The sequence below is a fragment of the Neurospora hispaniola genome (genome assembly GCF_033458365.1).
Source record: "Neurospora hispaniola strain FGSC 10403 chromosome Unknown B0T23scaffold_2, whole genome shotgun sequence".
NCBI classification, from domain to species: domain Eukaryota; kingdom Fungi; phylum Ascomycota; class Sordariomycetes; order Sordariales; family Sordariaceae; genus Neurospora; species Neurospora hispaniola.
In genome coordinates, this window is record NW_026944407.1 from 2,917,274 (window position 1) to 2,931,782 (window position 14,509).

The 14,509-nt window shown below is 53.6% G+C and overlaps 6 protein-coding genes across 6 annotated transcripts; 2 read left to right on the forward strand and 4 right to left on the reverse strand.

The window, feature by feature from the left end:
• Positions 1–1,364: 1,364 nt before the first annotated feature.
• B0T23DRAFT_402551 (uncharacterized protein) lies at positions 1,365–2,438 on the forward strand (the record flags this gene model as incomplete). The annotated part of the gene is made up of 1 exon (XM_062838679.1): positions 1,365–2,438. One exon carries the CDS (start codon positions 1,365–1,367, stop codon positions 2,436–2,438), a length of 1,074 nt encoding a protein of 357 aa, XP_062695689.1.
• Positions 2,439–2,671: 233 nt separating this feature from the next.
• B0T23DRAFT_374288 (DUF396-domain-containing protein) lies at positions 2,672–3,838 on the reverse strand. The gene is made up of 3 exons (XM_062836844.1): positions 3,578–3,838; positions 3,263–3,496; positions 2,672–3,176 (listed from the first exon to the last, which is right to left on the reverse strand). Exons 1-3 carry the CDS (start codon positions 3,645–3,647, stop codon positions 2,803–2,805), a joined length of 678 nt encoding a protein of 225 aa, XP_062695690.1. The 5' UTR covers positions 3,648–3,838; the 3' UTR covers positions 2,672–2,802.
• A 451-nt stretch (positions 3,839–4,289) lies between these two features.
• On the forward strand, positions 4,290–5,187 carry B0T23DRAFT_309645 (S-adenosyl-L-methionine-dependent methyltransferase; the record flags this gene model as incomplete). The annotated part of the gene is made up of 2 exons (XM_062834536.1): positions 4,290–4,312; positions 4,374–5,187. 2 exons carry the CDS (start codon positions 4,290–4,292, stop codon positions 5,185–5,187), a joined length of 837 nt encoding a protein of 278 aa, XP_062695691.1.
• Positions 5,188–5,393: 206 nt separating this feature from the next.
• B0T23DRAFT_312368 (tyrosinase precursor) lies at positions 5,394–7,616 on the reverse strand (the record flags this gene model as incomplete). Its single annotated transcript, XM_062834685.1, has 3 exons — positions 5,394–6,528; positions 6,628–7,492; positions 7,559–7,616. 3 exons carry the CDS (start codon positions 7,614–7,616, stop codon positions 5,394–5,396), a joined length of 2,058 nt encoding a protein of 685 aa, XP_062695692.1.
• Positions 7,617–9,707: 2,091 nt separating this feature from the next.
• On the reverse strand, positions 9,708–11,497 carry B0T23DRAFT_438277 (putative isocitrate dehydrogenase [NAD] subunit 1 mitochondrial precursor; the record flags this gene model as incomplete). The annotated part of the gene is made up of 3 exons (XM_062840653.1): positions 9,708–10,116; positions 10,173–11,221; positions 11,432–11,497. The coding sequence occupies 3 exons, from the start codon at positions 11,495–11,497 to the stop codon at positions 10,029–10,031; spliced, it is 1,203 nt and encodes a 400-aa protein (XP_062695693.1). The 3' UTR covers positions 9,708–10,028.
• Positions 11,498–12,414: 917 nt separating this feature from the next.
• Positions 12,415–14,291, reverse strand: B0T23DRAFT_83434 (uncharacterized protein). Its single transcript, XM_062841864.1, has 2 exons — positions 13,944–14,291; positions 12,415–13,869 (listed from the first exon to the last, which is right to left on the reverse strand). The coding sequence occupies exons 1-2, from the start codon at positions 13,970–13,972 to the stop codon at positions 12,759–12,761; spliced, it is 1,140 nt and encodes a 379-aa protein (XP_062695694.1). The 5' UTR covers positions 13,973–14,291; the 3' UTR covers positions 12,415–12,758.
• Positions 14,292–14,509: the final 218 nt, after the last annotated feature.

A 14,509-nucleotide genomic window follows, 5' to 3' on the forward strand; every position in this document is an offset into this window, starting at 1 on the left:
TACAAACGAAGGGAAGGCATGCATGGTCCTTTTAAGTCCGTCAACAACAGAGATTACAAAGAGGTACATGTACACACAAACACCCGCCGGTATCCTGCGCGATCTCCCGTTACATCATAGTTGTTCTGATACCAAGATATTCTAGAGGTATGCTCTCGTGGTCTTCCGCGGGGTTCAGAGTAATATGATCACCTTGCCTGCCTACCCGGGAGACTGCAGGAGTGAACCAGAATAGCTGAAAGAAGAAAAAAAAAAAAAAGGGGGGGGGGGGGGGGGGGGAGGGGAAGGGAAAATGGATGGGAGAGGGAAGGTAAAAGAAAGATACTCCTTCCTTGATGCTAAAGATACCGAAGTCAAAGAGGGTTCAAAAGAAAGAGAAAAACAAGATCGAAGGGAATATAGCTTAAGACTATGAGATTGCCGGAAAGACCATGTCCAAGTCTGGTTGGGGTAGTTGAGGTTGTTTGACCGTGAACACGAGAATGGATGTGACTGCGGTGTCGTTACAATTACCAAGCTAGAGTAGTCCATTCAAGTGCCCATCCGGCGGTGAGTTAGAGAAGAATAACGGAACTACTTCCAGAAGATCTCCACGAAGTTGGGGAGGGCATACGTCAGATACCGTGAAGCGGGAGCCGAGATCACATGTGGATGGATGAATGGAAGCTCCAAGCAGAGATAGCTGTTGAGCATCTCCTATAAGAGCTACCCCAGCGTTTGCATAGCACAACCTTGTTGCGCGGACGGATAGATGCAGGAGGGAAAGCGGCCATTCTCTAACTAGAACTGCAAACTTGGGTCATAGGACTTATGTGGTGTGAAGCGGTCAGTGACAGTTTGGCATATGACAGAGTATCAGTCACTTATTTCCGCGAAGGGATTCACGACATTCACTGCGGTGTGCCTTATGGGTTGGTACAGGGCGTTCTTGAACATCGAGCCCTTGAATGGTTCATGCTGGGACATGGAGCGACGAAAGTCTACTGTTGTCCCTAGTAATGTTTCCTTCGGCTACGGGCCGTTGTTATTAGAGGTACTGAGAAAGGAGAGCATCGAAGCATTGGATGCCATAGTAGGGCGCTAGTGGTGATCGTATTTTGAACGCAAATGTACATCCCAGGTTCCCTTGATTTTTGTAGAAGTCCTCTGCTGCCAAAACCTTCTACAACCACTATAAATCTGAGACAGACATGAGTAGAGCTGCGAGATACCGATTCGAACGTGTCGGAAAAAGACCCGAACCCATCACCAATGCCCCTCACCCTCCTATAGGCAAGACTTCCCCTAAATCCTTCTTCCCACGATTGCGTGCTCAGGACAGTACGGCAGATTTCTCGTTAGCGGAGCGGTGCGATTGGCTCTCTATGGTTACCCGCGGTCTGCCACACAACGCCACTCATGCAGTTTGCCATGATGGTGGGATGGCAAAAGGCCCCTGGCTTGCCCTGGGCGTTGCGCAAGGAAAATATATCCTGGAGGATGGGAAGGGGAATAGCGGGGCCTTGTTGCCAGGCGATGAGTCGAAGGCGAGATCCTCTGCCGGTAGGACGATTAGGACGAAGCCCTTAGCTTTCGTTGTTCTTCGTTTAAGATCCTGTTCCATGGGACTGTTGACCTCGCCGGTTTCTCCATTTAACTTTGAAACCCCTAAAGACATTCAAGGCCGCTCTGAATCGAGCTCAACAATACCCCTACTTCCGGGCCGTGGCAAAGGCACCAAAAAGCCTGAAAGAATGACCTACACCATCCAGCATGATGATACCCTTCATGTCGCTTCTAGCGACTGGTATTTCGGGCATGAGACCTTGACTGTCATCTATCCTCCTCACATCAATTATGCTGAGGACGAGAGAGATGACCAAGATTACCAATCCCCGTCGGTTATTCTCGTTTACGACAGCGACAATGAGGACGGCAAAAGCATAACTGAGGCAGATGGCATGAGCTCAGGCTCCGATTCGGACAGCGAATATAGCGGATCGCAACGGGAGCATGTTTCCGACGTCACAACGATCAGCGTCTCGACTGGGGGCGATTTCTCCATCAACGACCTCGTGACGCAGCATAGCGGACTGACTTTGGATGCCAGCTTCCCTTCGACGGTATCTGAGCGCGACTTGGGAAGCATAATGGAGCTAGGGGTTCTTCAGCCCATGGTGAATGCCATGTTGGTTCCTGCCTTGGATCTGACTGGCGCGACCGACGTACATTCGGATGACGAGGACCTAGGATGCACCCATGCGATAAGCGGAGTGGCCTGTCATTGTCTGACGGCTCGAAATCTTGATGCCGTCCAAGATATCTTGAAGGAGCTGCGAAGGGTCGAAAATCGAGAGCTGAGAAGGCATGAGGCGACTGAGTGGCATCATCCGCGGAGCGAGCCGGACAGAAGAAGCGACCAAGCATGGGAAGAGTTAACAGTGGATCTCCTTTTCTAGTCGGACACCTTCATCGATGGACTTGTATTAGTAGCTAGAGGTTTCGGATACTGGGCGGTAAGTCTAATGTAAGGGCGGCTTCGTTTTTGGTCACGACGCAATGCGGTACCCGAGATTGGGGCATGGTTGGCGTGGAGATGACCTAGGAGTTTATAGAGTCAAACAGTATAGCAGATCTGCTCATTCGCTGGGCGATTAACGCTGATAAGGGGAGGACGAAGCAGGATAACAACGCTTGTTTTTGCTCAATATCGATCTAGGTATGTGATTAGCGTGCGGTTGACACTGCTATCTCGCCGACACGAGAACTTACACGAAATTTATAATAACTGGCCCTCCTCTTTCTCACAGTGCCCTAGACCTCCTATAGCCGATCGTCGGACTTCTTCCAGCCCACTGTGGACGTAACTCCTCCCACAGCCCCCAGGATGTTGTCGACAACGGACTTGATCAGGCCCTGCCCTCGTCTTGCCCTTGTACCATCACCACCGACACCGCCAGCGCCACCGCTCGAAGAGGCCTCATTACCCATGGTGGGCAGGACATTGTCACTTGCCGACAAGCTGACAAAGAGGGCGAAAGGAACCAGCCATACGCAAATGCCGAAGTAGGATGCGATCTCGGTGAAGGTGGGAACGTTGGATGGCATGTCGTAGTAAGAAGTCATGTTTTGGTAGGCGCGCTCTTGGTGACCCGAGAAGTGCTTGAACCACAGGTAATGGTTGACGAGAACGAGGCCTGGCAGGGACAGCCAACGTCAGCAGAGGCATACGAGATGAGAGAGTTGATGTGAGTTAAAAAGGGGCTTGTTTGCTCAAGCTTACCGCATGACAACAGGAACAACGGGTCTGTCAATTTGACATAGGGGAACCTCCGCATATTACCCAAGTAGACGACATGGGAGCCAACACTGAGCAGTGTTAGGAAGAAGGGGAATCGGTCGACAAGGCATAGTAGAAGCTGGATGACGATGATGGTGTAGATAAGTCGAGTAAGGAAGCGCTTGGCAACAACGGTATGTTCTTCGACAACTTCGGACAGGTAGTATAGACCCGAGGCTATGAGGCAATGGGCGCCTTGTTAGCATGGAAATGCAGGCCGGTCTCCCGCAGCAGGCAGCTTCACGGAGCAAGACGTACCAATAGCCAGGGTCAGAAAACAGAAGCCCGCGATGGAGCCGAGATAGCCAACAAGAGGCAGAATCCACATGTTGAGATAGTAAATTGATTGGATTGGAATTAGACGGGCATGATATGGGAACTGGCTGGTGGTAGGGAGGTCAACCAAGCCGAATGGCAATGTTGTGTTAGAGGTATGGAGATGTTGTTTCTGGAGAAAGCTCAAGGCTGGGTGCCAAGTGGTGAGCCTGGAGACAACCCCTTGTGCCCTATGGAAGCTCCCGGTCCCTATTTCCCCGGATGGTCACTGCTTGTACTTACCCCTGACGTGTTCAATTAAACAGGCCGTGTTTTAAAGTGGGGCAGACCGTGACGGTTGCAAGCAAATGTCATCATGGGCTGGAATTGGCGGCCGTTAAGGTACGATAAGGAAATGTCGATAAGCTACCGCCAATCCCACCAGCGATCGCCCTTGGCGGAACCCCAGAACAACCCCACTTCCAAAAGGGCCCATTGAAACTTTTTTGTGTCCCACCACACCGCTCGCCAGTACCAGCACCAGCACCAGCACCAGCACCAGGCTGACCAGCAGCACCATCCTGTCAATCCATCCGCTGTCGGCGCATTTCCACTTCTGCTTGTCGCATTCCTGGACATAAATCACTTCTCTCCTCTAGCCAGTCGTCAATCGCCTTGTGTTATAACTGTATAGTCTCAATCTAGCCAGCCCACCATGTCTCGCCCCGAAGATACCCTGTAGGTCCACGACAAGCACTCCCGTCCTCCTCGTTTTGTGCTCCAAAACTAACAACAACAGCGCGGCCGATGTCCACTATGACGACACCGAAGCTCGCAAGTACACCACCAGCTCCCGTATCCAGAACATTCAGGCCTCCATGACCCGTCGTGCCCTCGAGCTCCTCGACCTCAAGTCTCCCAGCTTCATCCTCGACATCGGTTGCGGCAGTGGTCTCTCCGGCGAGATCCTCTCGGACGTCCCCGAAGACGAAGGCGGCCCTCACGTCTGGGTTGGCATGGACATCAGCCCGTCCATGTTGGATACGGCTCTACAGCGCGACGTCGAGGGCGATCTTTTCCTCGCAGATATTGGCCAGGGCGTGCCATTCCGCGCCGGTTCCTTCGACGCCGCCATCAGCATCAGTGCCATCCAATGGCTATGCAACGCCGAAACCAGCGACACCGCCCCGTCCACCAGACTCTCGCGCTTCTTCAACGGCCTCTACGCCTCGCTCAAGCGTGGTGGCAGAGCCGTCTGCCAGTTCTACCCCAAGAACGACGTACAAAAGCAGATGATCACTGCCGCCGCCGTCAAGGCTGGCTTCGGCGCCGGTCTGCTCGAGGACGACCCCAACACCAAGAACGTCAAACTTTACCTGGTTCTCACGGTCGGCAAGGACGCAACCGGTGGCAAGGACATCAGCACTGTCGTCGAAAACATGGACGGCGTCGATATCCTTGACCAGAGAAAGAAGGGCAAGGGCGGAAAGGGCGAGATCAAGAAGGGCAGCAAGGGCTGGATCATCAAGAAGAAGGAGCAGATGGAGCGCAAGGGCAAGATTGTCAAGGCCACCTCCAAGTACACTGGTCGCAAGCGCCGTATCCAGTTCTGAGCTTCTGGGTGGTTGGGTCTGTTTATCTCTTGTTCTCTTCTGCATTGGGAAGGCGTTTGGGTGGCTACGGCGATGAAAAAATATGTCTCTTTTTGTTCTGGATCTTGCCATTTCTTTTACGGCTGAAATAACGATACCCGGTTTCTTGATCTCACCCTACAGGACCCCCTTTTGCATCTTCCTACATTCTGATGCTGAATCCCCCTTTAGATGTGATCCTCTGGGCCATGTCCGCACGGCTTCCCCTCGGTGATCTCAGGATAGACGGTATACTGGCGAGAGTAATGTGGCAAGCCTTCCTCATCGATAGTCACCTCTGTCGAAGCCACACTGACCTTGAGGTCCGGAACCTCCTCCAGATTATACTCATCGCCGTTGAAGAGCGCCACCTTCCACTTCAAGTTGGCGCGCAGATGCGGGATGACATCCTCAGGCTTGAGGCTCTGGAGCTCACCACCCACGATATCCTGCAGCAAAGCGGAGGTCAGGGGAACGGTGCCTGAGACGATCAGACCGTTTGCGTTATCCTTGCGGCACTTGCCACACTGGGTTTCGGCGCTCCGTCCCAACACGGACACACGACCGACGCAGTTGAACTCGTCGTCCCAGGTCTCTGGGTCGGGATTGAACTCGCCCAAGAAGACGATGACACGGAAGGATTGCCCGAGACCGTGTTTCTGGGCGCGAACGTTGACGATCCAGTCGGTGTACTTGCCGTCTGGGGCGAGGTACTTGAGGCTTTCTGGAATTGGGCCTGGTGAAGCTGTCAGCTCGGATGGACATTTTATGCTCAAGCCGATCATCATACCTGCGGCCGTGCTCGACTCGGCCTTTGTATCCTTAACAGGCACCACCGGCTTCTGTGCCTTCTCCTCAGCGTGCTGGAACACATTATGGACCTTCTCTGCGACCTTCTTGGCACCGGAAAGCTCAACTGCATGAGCAGCAGCCGCCGAGACGGTGCTCTTGCTCTCCTCGCCAGTTGCCTGCGGCTTCTTCAACGCCGGCGTCCGGTCGGCGACGTTCTCAACAAAGTTGGAAAACACATTGCTCCCGTACAGCGCCGTGACAGACTTCCTGATGGCTGCCTGGTACTCCTTTACGGATGAGTACTTCCACTTCTGCGTTTCAGGATACGCGTATCCGAAGGTGGTGCTGTCCTTGACCTGCTCAGAGGTCCAAAAGTTGGCAGCAGATTTGTCCCAGAACGGCTCCAGAGGCGTGTTTTTACTCTGGCTTTCACCCTCCTGTGCGACGAAAGTCGAGTAGGGCGCGGGCCGGGGAGTCATGAAGCTGTTGGGGTTGAGGTCTTGCCAGATGGACCAGAGGCGGTCGACGTTACTTCAGATCAAGGCCTTCATGTCAGCGACGATAACGGAATGGAGCCTGTCAGGTGTGACCGATGAAAAGAAAAAAGGGAAAAGGGGAGTGACCACATACATATGGTGCAACCAAAACAGCGGATCAAAAGCCGACACCTCCAGGCTCGACATATGTCCATTTCCGCCCGTCCGATCATGAATCTCATTATGCACATCCTCCAAACTGCCGAAATCACCCGGGTTGGTATTCGGATCCCACCTGTTATAACTGAACGCATCGAAGTCCTTGTAGCTCAGCAACAACAGACTGACATTATTTCTCAACGACGCCAGCTCGTTCGCCAAGATGGGCGCAATCCGCTCATCCCGCGATGCCCCTGTCAGCCGGTTTGGATACCGGACCGTGCTCGGGTATCTGCTCCACGCCGCGCTGAAGTCACCCGGGCTAGGGTTGACCGGGTGGAAAGTAAACCGGTGCAGCGGGTTGTTGATGCTCTTGGTCTTCCCGTCGACATCCACCACTTGTATGTTACGCGATGAGAGGGACTCCGGAAACGCCAGCGTTCCTTTAGGAGGCTGACTAGCCCAGTCAAAGTACGGCGCCCTGAAATCCTTGGCGGCCGCAACGTACTTGGCTCTCAGCCCCCCTTCCACAGGGAACTTTTGGGCAACGGCTTGCACGGAGGCGTAGAGGGCCTGCTCGTACAGAGCAAGGTAGGGTCTGTGCCAGGTGATGAAGAGGATGGACGAGTGCGTGCAGTAGCCGCCAAAGCCGCTGCTGCCGGGTTGGGACCAGTCCGTGTCGGAAGGGACGCCGGCCCACGGCTTGAAGGGCATGCCGTGGATGCCAGCGACTTGGTAGTACGAGTCTAGCTTGGCTTCGTCGAGGCCTTGGAAGTCGCGCAGGCCGAGGAGGTAGAGATTGAACTGCTCCGGGTAGTTTTGTTGGAGGTCGCGGAGCTCGCGGCGGAGAGGGACCGCTCCTAGGTGTTTGTATTAGTACGAGCAGTCATAGCAGTGGCTTGTGACAAAAGGGAAGGGAGGGTCACCATTGCTGGAGGGAGTGGTGGGAACACCCGTGATGGCAAATTTGATATCGGTGCTCATGGTTGCTGCTCTCTGGCCTAGTGTTCTTGGTTCGTTGTTTCTGTATGGGTTGCTTAGCGGTCTTTCGTAAGGAGATAACTGCTGATGTCGTACATCAAGGCTTCTCCCATCTCCAGGTGACACTTTTCACAAAGGGAAAACCCCAAAGTATAAATACTCCCAGAATCTCCCAAGGCAGACAACTTCCATCCCTCTGAAAAGCCAGCCGTCGTCATCTTTCCCAAGTCACTTCCAGCCAAACCATGATCTTCCACTTACTCAGGTTTACCGCCCCCCCAGCGCCCATCAAGCAAGTGACCGGTCAATAAACAGTCAGCTGATTACCTCCTTTTCAGCCTCGTTGGGAAACATGTTTCTCCTTCCCCGCCACTACCAGTTTACCCATTCGGGTTTCTTGTTTCGAATATCCCCCCCGATCCCCCGGTTTGTTTGGTGGTGGCGTTCATGAGCTGTTGGTCGGAGTCGGTGTGTGTAAGTGTGTGTGTCTGTCGTCAGCAATCAGCAACATGTAGAGCCGCCCACGGTTCACAAGAGGCTGAGCTTTTTTGAATCAATCGAGCAATCAAATCAATTACTGGGTGGGCTTGAATCCTGCGATGCAGTCAGATTCACAGCCCTTTACAGCTCCTCCCAGCTAGCTCCTTACAGCTTCCAGTTCCCAGGACTCGTAGTTGTTTCCGAGTTTCAGCCCCCATCAAATAAATCCATGTCTATCAATGCTTCTCCGCATTTTACCTACCTTTACGGAAGCTTGGTCCTACCGCTCTGAATCACTGCGTATTTTTTTTTTTTTTTTTTTTTTTTTTTTTTTTTGGCATTGTTTTTCCTGCGAAATCCAATAAAGCCTTAACGCAGCAATACGGGCTATGGTAGAGGTAGGTATCTTCAACCACTCAGTTTGGCCAACCACTACCCGACGACATCCTCTAAAGATAATCGAGCTTCCTACCTAGGTATGAAACTCCCACGCACAAACATCGCGACTCATTCGTTGAAGATAGCTGTTACGGCACGGTCAATGCATCCGAGGAGGCTAGGTAGGATGCCAGGGTAGCCAGCCGGTGTCGCAAATCCGCTTTCTTTTCTCTTTTCGGAACGCCCGTCATCTTCAGCCCTAGCTACACTTTGCAGAAACTGCAACGTCAAGGACTAGACCTTGTCTGCCTGCCTGCTTGCCTGCCTACCTGTCAACCTAAAAAATGCATCTCTATTCACGTTAACATTCTGAGGATATCAACCACTTATGGGAAAGGCAATATAAAGCGGTCTTGGTGTGCGTCATAGGCGCATACATACGCCGCATACTACTTACCATGCGGTACCTATCGATGCAACCCCGACTACATCTTACATTTGGGGCAATCTCTACATCTGTCCGTATTGATGTCTCCATTCGTTGGGTCGTTCGACGGACATCAAGGCTTCGGAAAGAGATAACTGAGATGCATGAAGTCGTTGGGTTTTTAATGTCTTGACTAGACACTCAGGTGATTAAGAGGATGGAGGAACCACTTCCATTGAATCCATCCATCCATAGCATATCCCAGGCACGCAGCCATTGGCTCATACCGACGGTCCGTTTTCGGTGTGTTTACCTGCCAGCCCCCTTTTCTCTTCCTCTACATTGTGTTGGTGATCTGGGGATGTTGTTACCTGCCGTTGTCGATGCTCCTGACCATACCTTACAACGTCGTAATGTGGTGGTCATCCAGAGCCTAGACAAGCAGTCCCGATCCGTGGGGCTGCTTCAGCGTCGGAATATGGGAGCCGGGAGCCCTATTTCCCTTGGCATCAGCTGCATGTCGACCATGGTGGACACCGGGCGCTAAGAGACCTGTTTAACTAGGAAGCGGTAGCGTACCTGTCGGGGTTCCTGTTTGAGTGAGAATGTCAGACAGGCCTTAGTCAAGACCCCCCACTGATAAAGCTTAATCCCCGTACAGGCGATGGAAATACGGAAGAGACAAAGCGGACCGCTCGGGAGAGCTTGATGGAGTTGAACACGATTCAAGATCAACAACCTAGGCGCCATGAGGAAAGCCCCCTATAAGACCCAAAACTCCTATATTCTGTGTAAATGCTTCGGATTGCTCGGAAATTGCACGACTTGTCTCCCGCCCCAAGATCGCCGGTATATAGCAGACAAATGAAATGGAATTCGTATAGCCAACTCTACGTACAATACAAGGGATAATAGGAGACGGTGAATGCTCCCTTCTCTCCCAATCTACTCGTCCAGGTCAAGAACAAGTAATCACCTCCGTCGTGGTATCTCCAACCAGCCGGCGGCGGCTGGGCCGTTATACAGTGTAAATTAAAGGCGAAAGATGGAAATGAGCGCAGATGCAGTCGGATTAAACGCATGGTCTTTTTCTATTCAGGCCAAGGCTTGTCCTACGTTGCGGGGTATCTTTAGAGAGACTTCTCCATGGAGTCGAGGATGGCGCGAGTGAACTCGTGGGTGGAGGCCTCGCCGCCCATATCGCGGGTGCGGACCTTGCTGTGAAGGGGGTTAGCACGTGTTTTTAGTAAAGGCGCAGTGGTAGAGGAACTTACCCCTGAGCAATGACGTCGTAGACGGCGTTGGAGATGCGGTTGGCGTGGTCATCAAGACCGAGGTGGCGGAGGAGCATGGTACCGCTGAGAAGGAGAGCGGTAGGGTTGGCCTGGTCCTTGCCCTGGATATCAAGACCGACGTGACGGCAGCCGGGCTCGAAGACGGCGACGTCACGGCCCATGTTGCAGCCGGGGACGACACCGGGGCCACCGACAAGGGCAGCGGCGATGTTGGAGAGAATGCCACCGTAAAGGTTGGGCATGACCATGACGTCGAACTGCTGGGGCTTGCTGACGCACTGCATGGAGGCGTTATCGACGATCATGTCGTTGCACTCGAGCTGAGGGAAGTCCTTGGCGAGGCGGTTGAAGGTGCCGCGGAAGAGACCATCGGCGAGCTTCATGATGTTGGCCTTGTGAATGCAGGTAACCTTCTTGCGCTGGTTGGCAAGGGCGAACTGGAAGGCGAACTTGGTGATGCGCTCGGACTTGGCGCGGGTGATGATCTTGAGGGACTCGACGACGCCATCGACAGACTGGTGCTCGAGACCGGAGTACTCACCCTCGGTGTTCTCACGGATGATGCAGAGATCGACGTCCTTGTGGCGGGTCTGGAGGCCGGGGAGGTTCTTGACGAGCGAGATGGAGGCGTAGATGTCGAGCTCCTGGCGCATGGCGACGTTGAAGCTCTGGTGGCCGGAGCGGCTGATGGGGGTGTGGAGGATACCCTTGAGACCGAGCTTGTTCCTCCTCAGAGAGGCAACGGCCTGCTGGAAAGCCTCCTCGGTGCGGCTGGCGTTGTCCTGGACACCCGAAACCTCGATCTGCTCCCAGGTAATGGGGACATTGTCGGCCTTGAAGACGGTCTTGACGGACTCGGCAACCTCGGCACCGATACCGTCACCGGGGATGAGGGTGACGGTGTACTTGCCGCCGTACTTGGTGGGCTTGAAGATGTCGGACTGGAGGGTCTGCGCAGGAGTGTCCTGGACGCTGGCGAAGCCGCGGGCGAGGCGGGGAGTGGGCTGGGCAACGGCCCGAGCAAGGCGCTGTAGGGGAAACACATGTTAGTCGCGTGCGTCGACCGTATAGGTAGGTATCGTGAGCATGTGCTAGCATGGCACGTAGCGGCAGCGGCACGGCGCAAGTCTGACAAGCGGGCGTCATGTACGCGACCAATATGCCCGCCATCCGAGATGGTTGTTGAGTTGGGAGCGGGGATGACGTCGGGTGGCAGATTTTTGCGGCAGCAGAAGCACAAGGAGCCAAGACAGCAGCAGCAGCAGCAGTATGAGCAAACATACCATGGAGTTTCTGGAGAGCATTTTGAAGGACTGGTTTGCCAATGACCAAGGACAAGAGCGGAGAGGAATTGAAGGAGCGGCGGCCGAAGGGTGAGGGAGGAAAAATATTCGAACTGGAGAAAAGGGAGTTTGAGGTTCGAGGTCGAGTCGGGTGAACTGGCAGATTTGGCAGATATGGCTCCCCCCCAGGGCAGGCAGGGCAAATGCCTCACAAAAAACATGCAGAGCCTGGAGCCAGTCTGCTGCCAATGATCCCCTCCAATCGTCTACCATACAGCCCAGAGTGTACGGGACACGCCTGCCTGCCCTGCCTTGGTGGGGAACCAGAATTCGGAGAAACCAAGAACAGATTCGACGCGCTAGGGTTGGATAAGGCTAGCGTCACAGGGCGTGTGGCCGGCGAGTGGGTGCACGGATCAAGCAGCCCCACCGTGACGTCCTCTGTGCTACTTCCTTCCCGCCTTCTACACACCTTCTACGCGCCCGCTGTCAGTGTGTTCTAGCGCTCCATCTCGCTGTCAAGTGGTGGTCTGGACATCTGTTGCGAGACGGCTCTCTACACTATTACCTAGAGGTAGGTAGCTTGAGGTACTAGCTGGACTCCCGCACACAAAAGCTCCCACTGACCGACACGGGGTCGGCCCGGGGTCAACCTACGGAACGGACACGGAGGACATGCGGTTCGGGGTTCTAAGTACCTTCTGGCACCGTTGATTCTTGTTTGTATTGACGGGTGCTAGTGTTGCTGCCAAGAGATAAAAGCCCTGTGCATTGGTCTGAAGCATCCACTGAAACTGTCGTGTTCTCAGCCTGAAGATTTTAGGGAACCGTCGCCTTGGCCGAATCCCGTCGGCGCTATCGCTTCGAACCCACCATATCTCCGACGTCACCTCCCTCGCGTCAACGCAACGCCTCGCGTCAACAACTCGGCCTCACGACACTCATCAAACAACAACATGGGTTGGGTCCGAATATACTTATAATTGCAACTTCCGCAGAAACCGAACAAAATGAGCCTCCCATCCTATTCAGGCCCTTTCGTCACTAGAAATAAGCCATATGTCCATTGATCGCCCATGACGGGATCCACCACTCCGAGTCGCGATCCGCAATGAGGCTCCCTCTCAGGAACCCAGGGTCTGGTCTCAGGGGCTTTGTTTTGTTAATCGCCAGCAACAACGTCACTGGTTATCTTCGACCCGCCTTATCGACCTCGGGTCCGATGACCGCGATGGAAAACGCGTTGAGGCTCATGAGGACTACATATCACCAGGCGCTCACCTCACTCATACACAAACGGCGCATCTCTCCTCAACCTGTACTCTCCGCTTCCCTGCCAGACGACCTCATAGCCCAGTGTGCTTTCTATAATCGCCAACACCATCGGCACCGTTACTGACAGAGGCCTCGTTTCCCACCTTTTTTCGACCACCTTCCTGATCGTCAGCGTAGTCATCGCCCCATTCACTGCCGTATCAAAGGTCGGCGGTCTATCCTCGCTCTCCATTTCGACGTCTGGGGTCCATTTACTGATGTAATCGTCAATGAGCTTCAGCGAAGCGCCGTGGCTACCATGAATGCTGATCCAACCAGGCCTTGACCCGTCGTGGATGGTGATATGGTAGGGCGGGTTCGAGCAGATTTCGGAGAGCGGCGGGAGGGAAGCGACATTAGGAAAGCTCGCTGGCTTTGGCTCGGTAGAGGACGCGGACGAGGTCGCGGTCGTCTTCGCGTTCGCGTCTTTCGGTTGGTGTTTACCAGCACCGGCTGGAGCTGCTCCAGCCGCAGTGCTTGACCTTTCTTCTCCCGACTTCTCGTCCCTCACATTAAACTGCTTCAACGACTCCTTCGCCGTTCCCGTCCACGCTTCCTTTCCCAGCTCGGGGTTCGAGTCCTGCTTATCATTTGCAGTCGCGACGAAGCACGACAACAATTCCTTTTGGAACTCTTCGCAAATCACACACTCTCCCCTTTTCAACGCCCTCCTCACAAATAGAAAATGCTTTGGCAAGTGCACGAAGAAACCATTTCTCTCATCCGACCAGCTCGTGCCCAACTGAGTATTCTCCCACACGTCCAACATGACCCTCAGCTTTCCATTGGCTTTGACCAGACGGGTGAGAAGCCTAGTCAACCAATCATCACTATCCGGGTGATCAAGAATCGAGTTCAGCTCATAGCACCATGCTTCCATGATGACGTGGACTGCTTCGGCGAGTGCAGGTTCTTGTTGATCGCCGAACTCGTCCAGCAGACGCTGCCAGTCGGCTTCAATAATCACTTTGTGTCCGAGCAATCGGCTGAGCTCGGTAACTTGGGTATGGAGAACCGAGTTTTTGGAGGGGAACCATTCGGTGATTTCGTCGGGGATGGAAGGGGGGTAGTAAGGAGGCCTTGACGCAGGTTGGTCAGCTGGAGATTCGAGTACGTTTTCCTAATCAATTGATTCATGCTTGTCTCTACTCACGGGTCTGCGGTCGACTTGAGGTTTGTCATGTTGTCTGAGTCTTTATGTTCTTGTCTCTGAGAAAAAGAAATTCAGAGGAGGAGTTCTTCGAAAAGCAAGGCGTAATGAGTTTGGTTCCCAAAATTGATGCCGTCTGTACCATAAAAGCGCAATGAAGACTGGAACAAACGGTCGGATGAGGGGGTCGGGTGAGAAGAGGATGATTCAGATCTTAAATCCAAGGCGAAGGCGTAAAGGCACCCGCGCACCGTACCTACCCAACGAACACTGCCACATTGCAATATGCAGCTACGCTCAACAGCCAACCCCGCCTTTTCGTCACCCTGCTGCGTATGCCGGTTTCCCAGGCATCGATGCATGAGGGAAAATAGGTGTTGGTTGATGAGGAAAAGCCAAGTGCTACCTACTGTCATGCATCAAAATGTCGTTGTTGTCAACAACCATTGGGCGATTGTCGAAAACGGTAGCCAGCAACCGTCCATTTGGCAGTAAGACCAACACAAATATTCCCATACTTCTGAGGCCACACCTCCAGCTTGAGGTGTTTTCTTCTTTTGGAGCATGAC

Excerpts from the sequence above, each read along its gene's own strand:
- B0T23DRAFT_83434 (XM_062841864.1), bottom strand. The coding sequence starts at position 13,972 with ATGACAAACCTCAAGTCGACCGCAGACCC. Across the intron at positions 13,870-13,943 it reads CTCAAGTCGACCGCAGACCC|GCCTCCTTACTACCCCCCTT; the intron begins GTGAGTAGAGAC and ends ACCTGCGTCAAG.
- B0T23DRAFT_374288 (XM_062836844.1), bottom strand. The coding sequence starts at position 3,647 with ATGTGGATTCTGCCTCTTGTTGGCTATCTCGGCTCCATCGCGGGCTTC. Across the intron at positions 3,497-3,577 it reads TTTTCTGACCCTGGCTATTG|CCTCGGGTCTATACTACCTG; the intron begins GTACGTCTTGCT and ends ATTGCCTCATAG. Across the intron at positions 3,177-3,262 it reads GTTGTTCCTGTTGTCATGCG|GCCTCGTTCTCGTCAACCAT; the intron begins GTAAGCTTGAGC and ends TGTCCCTGCCAG.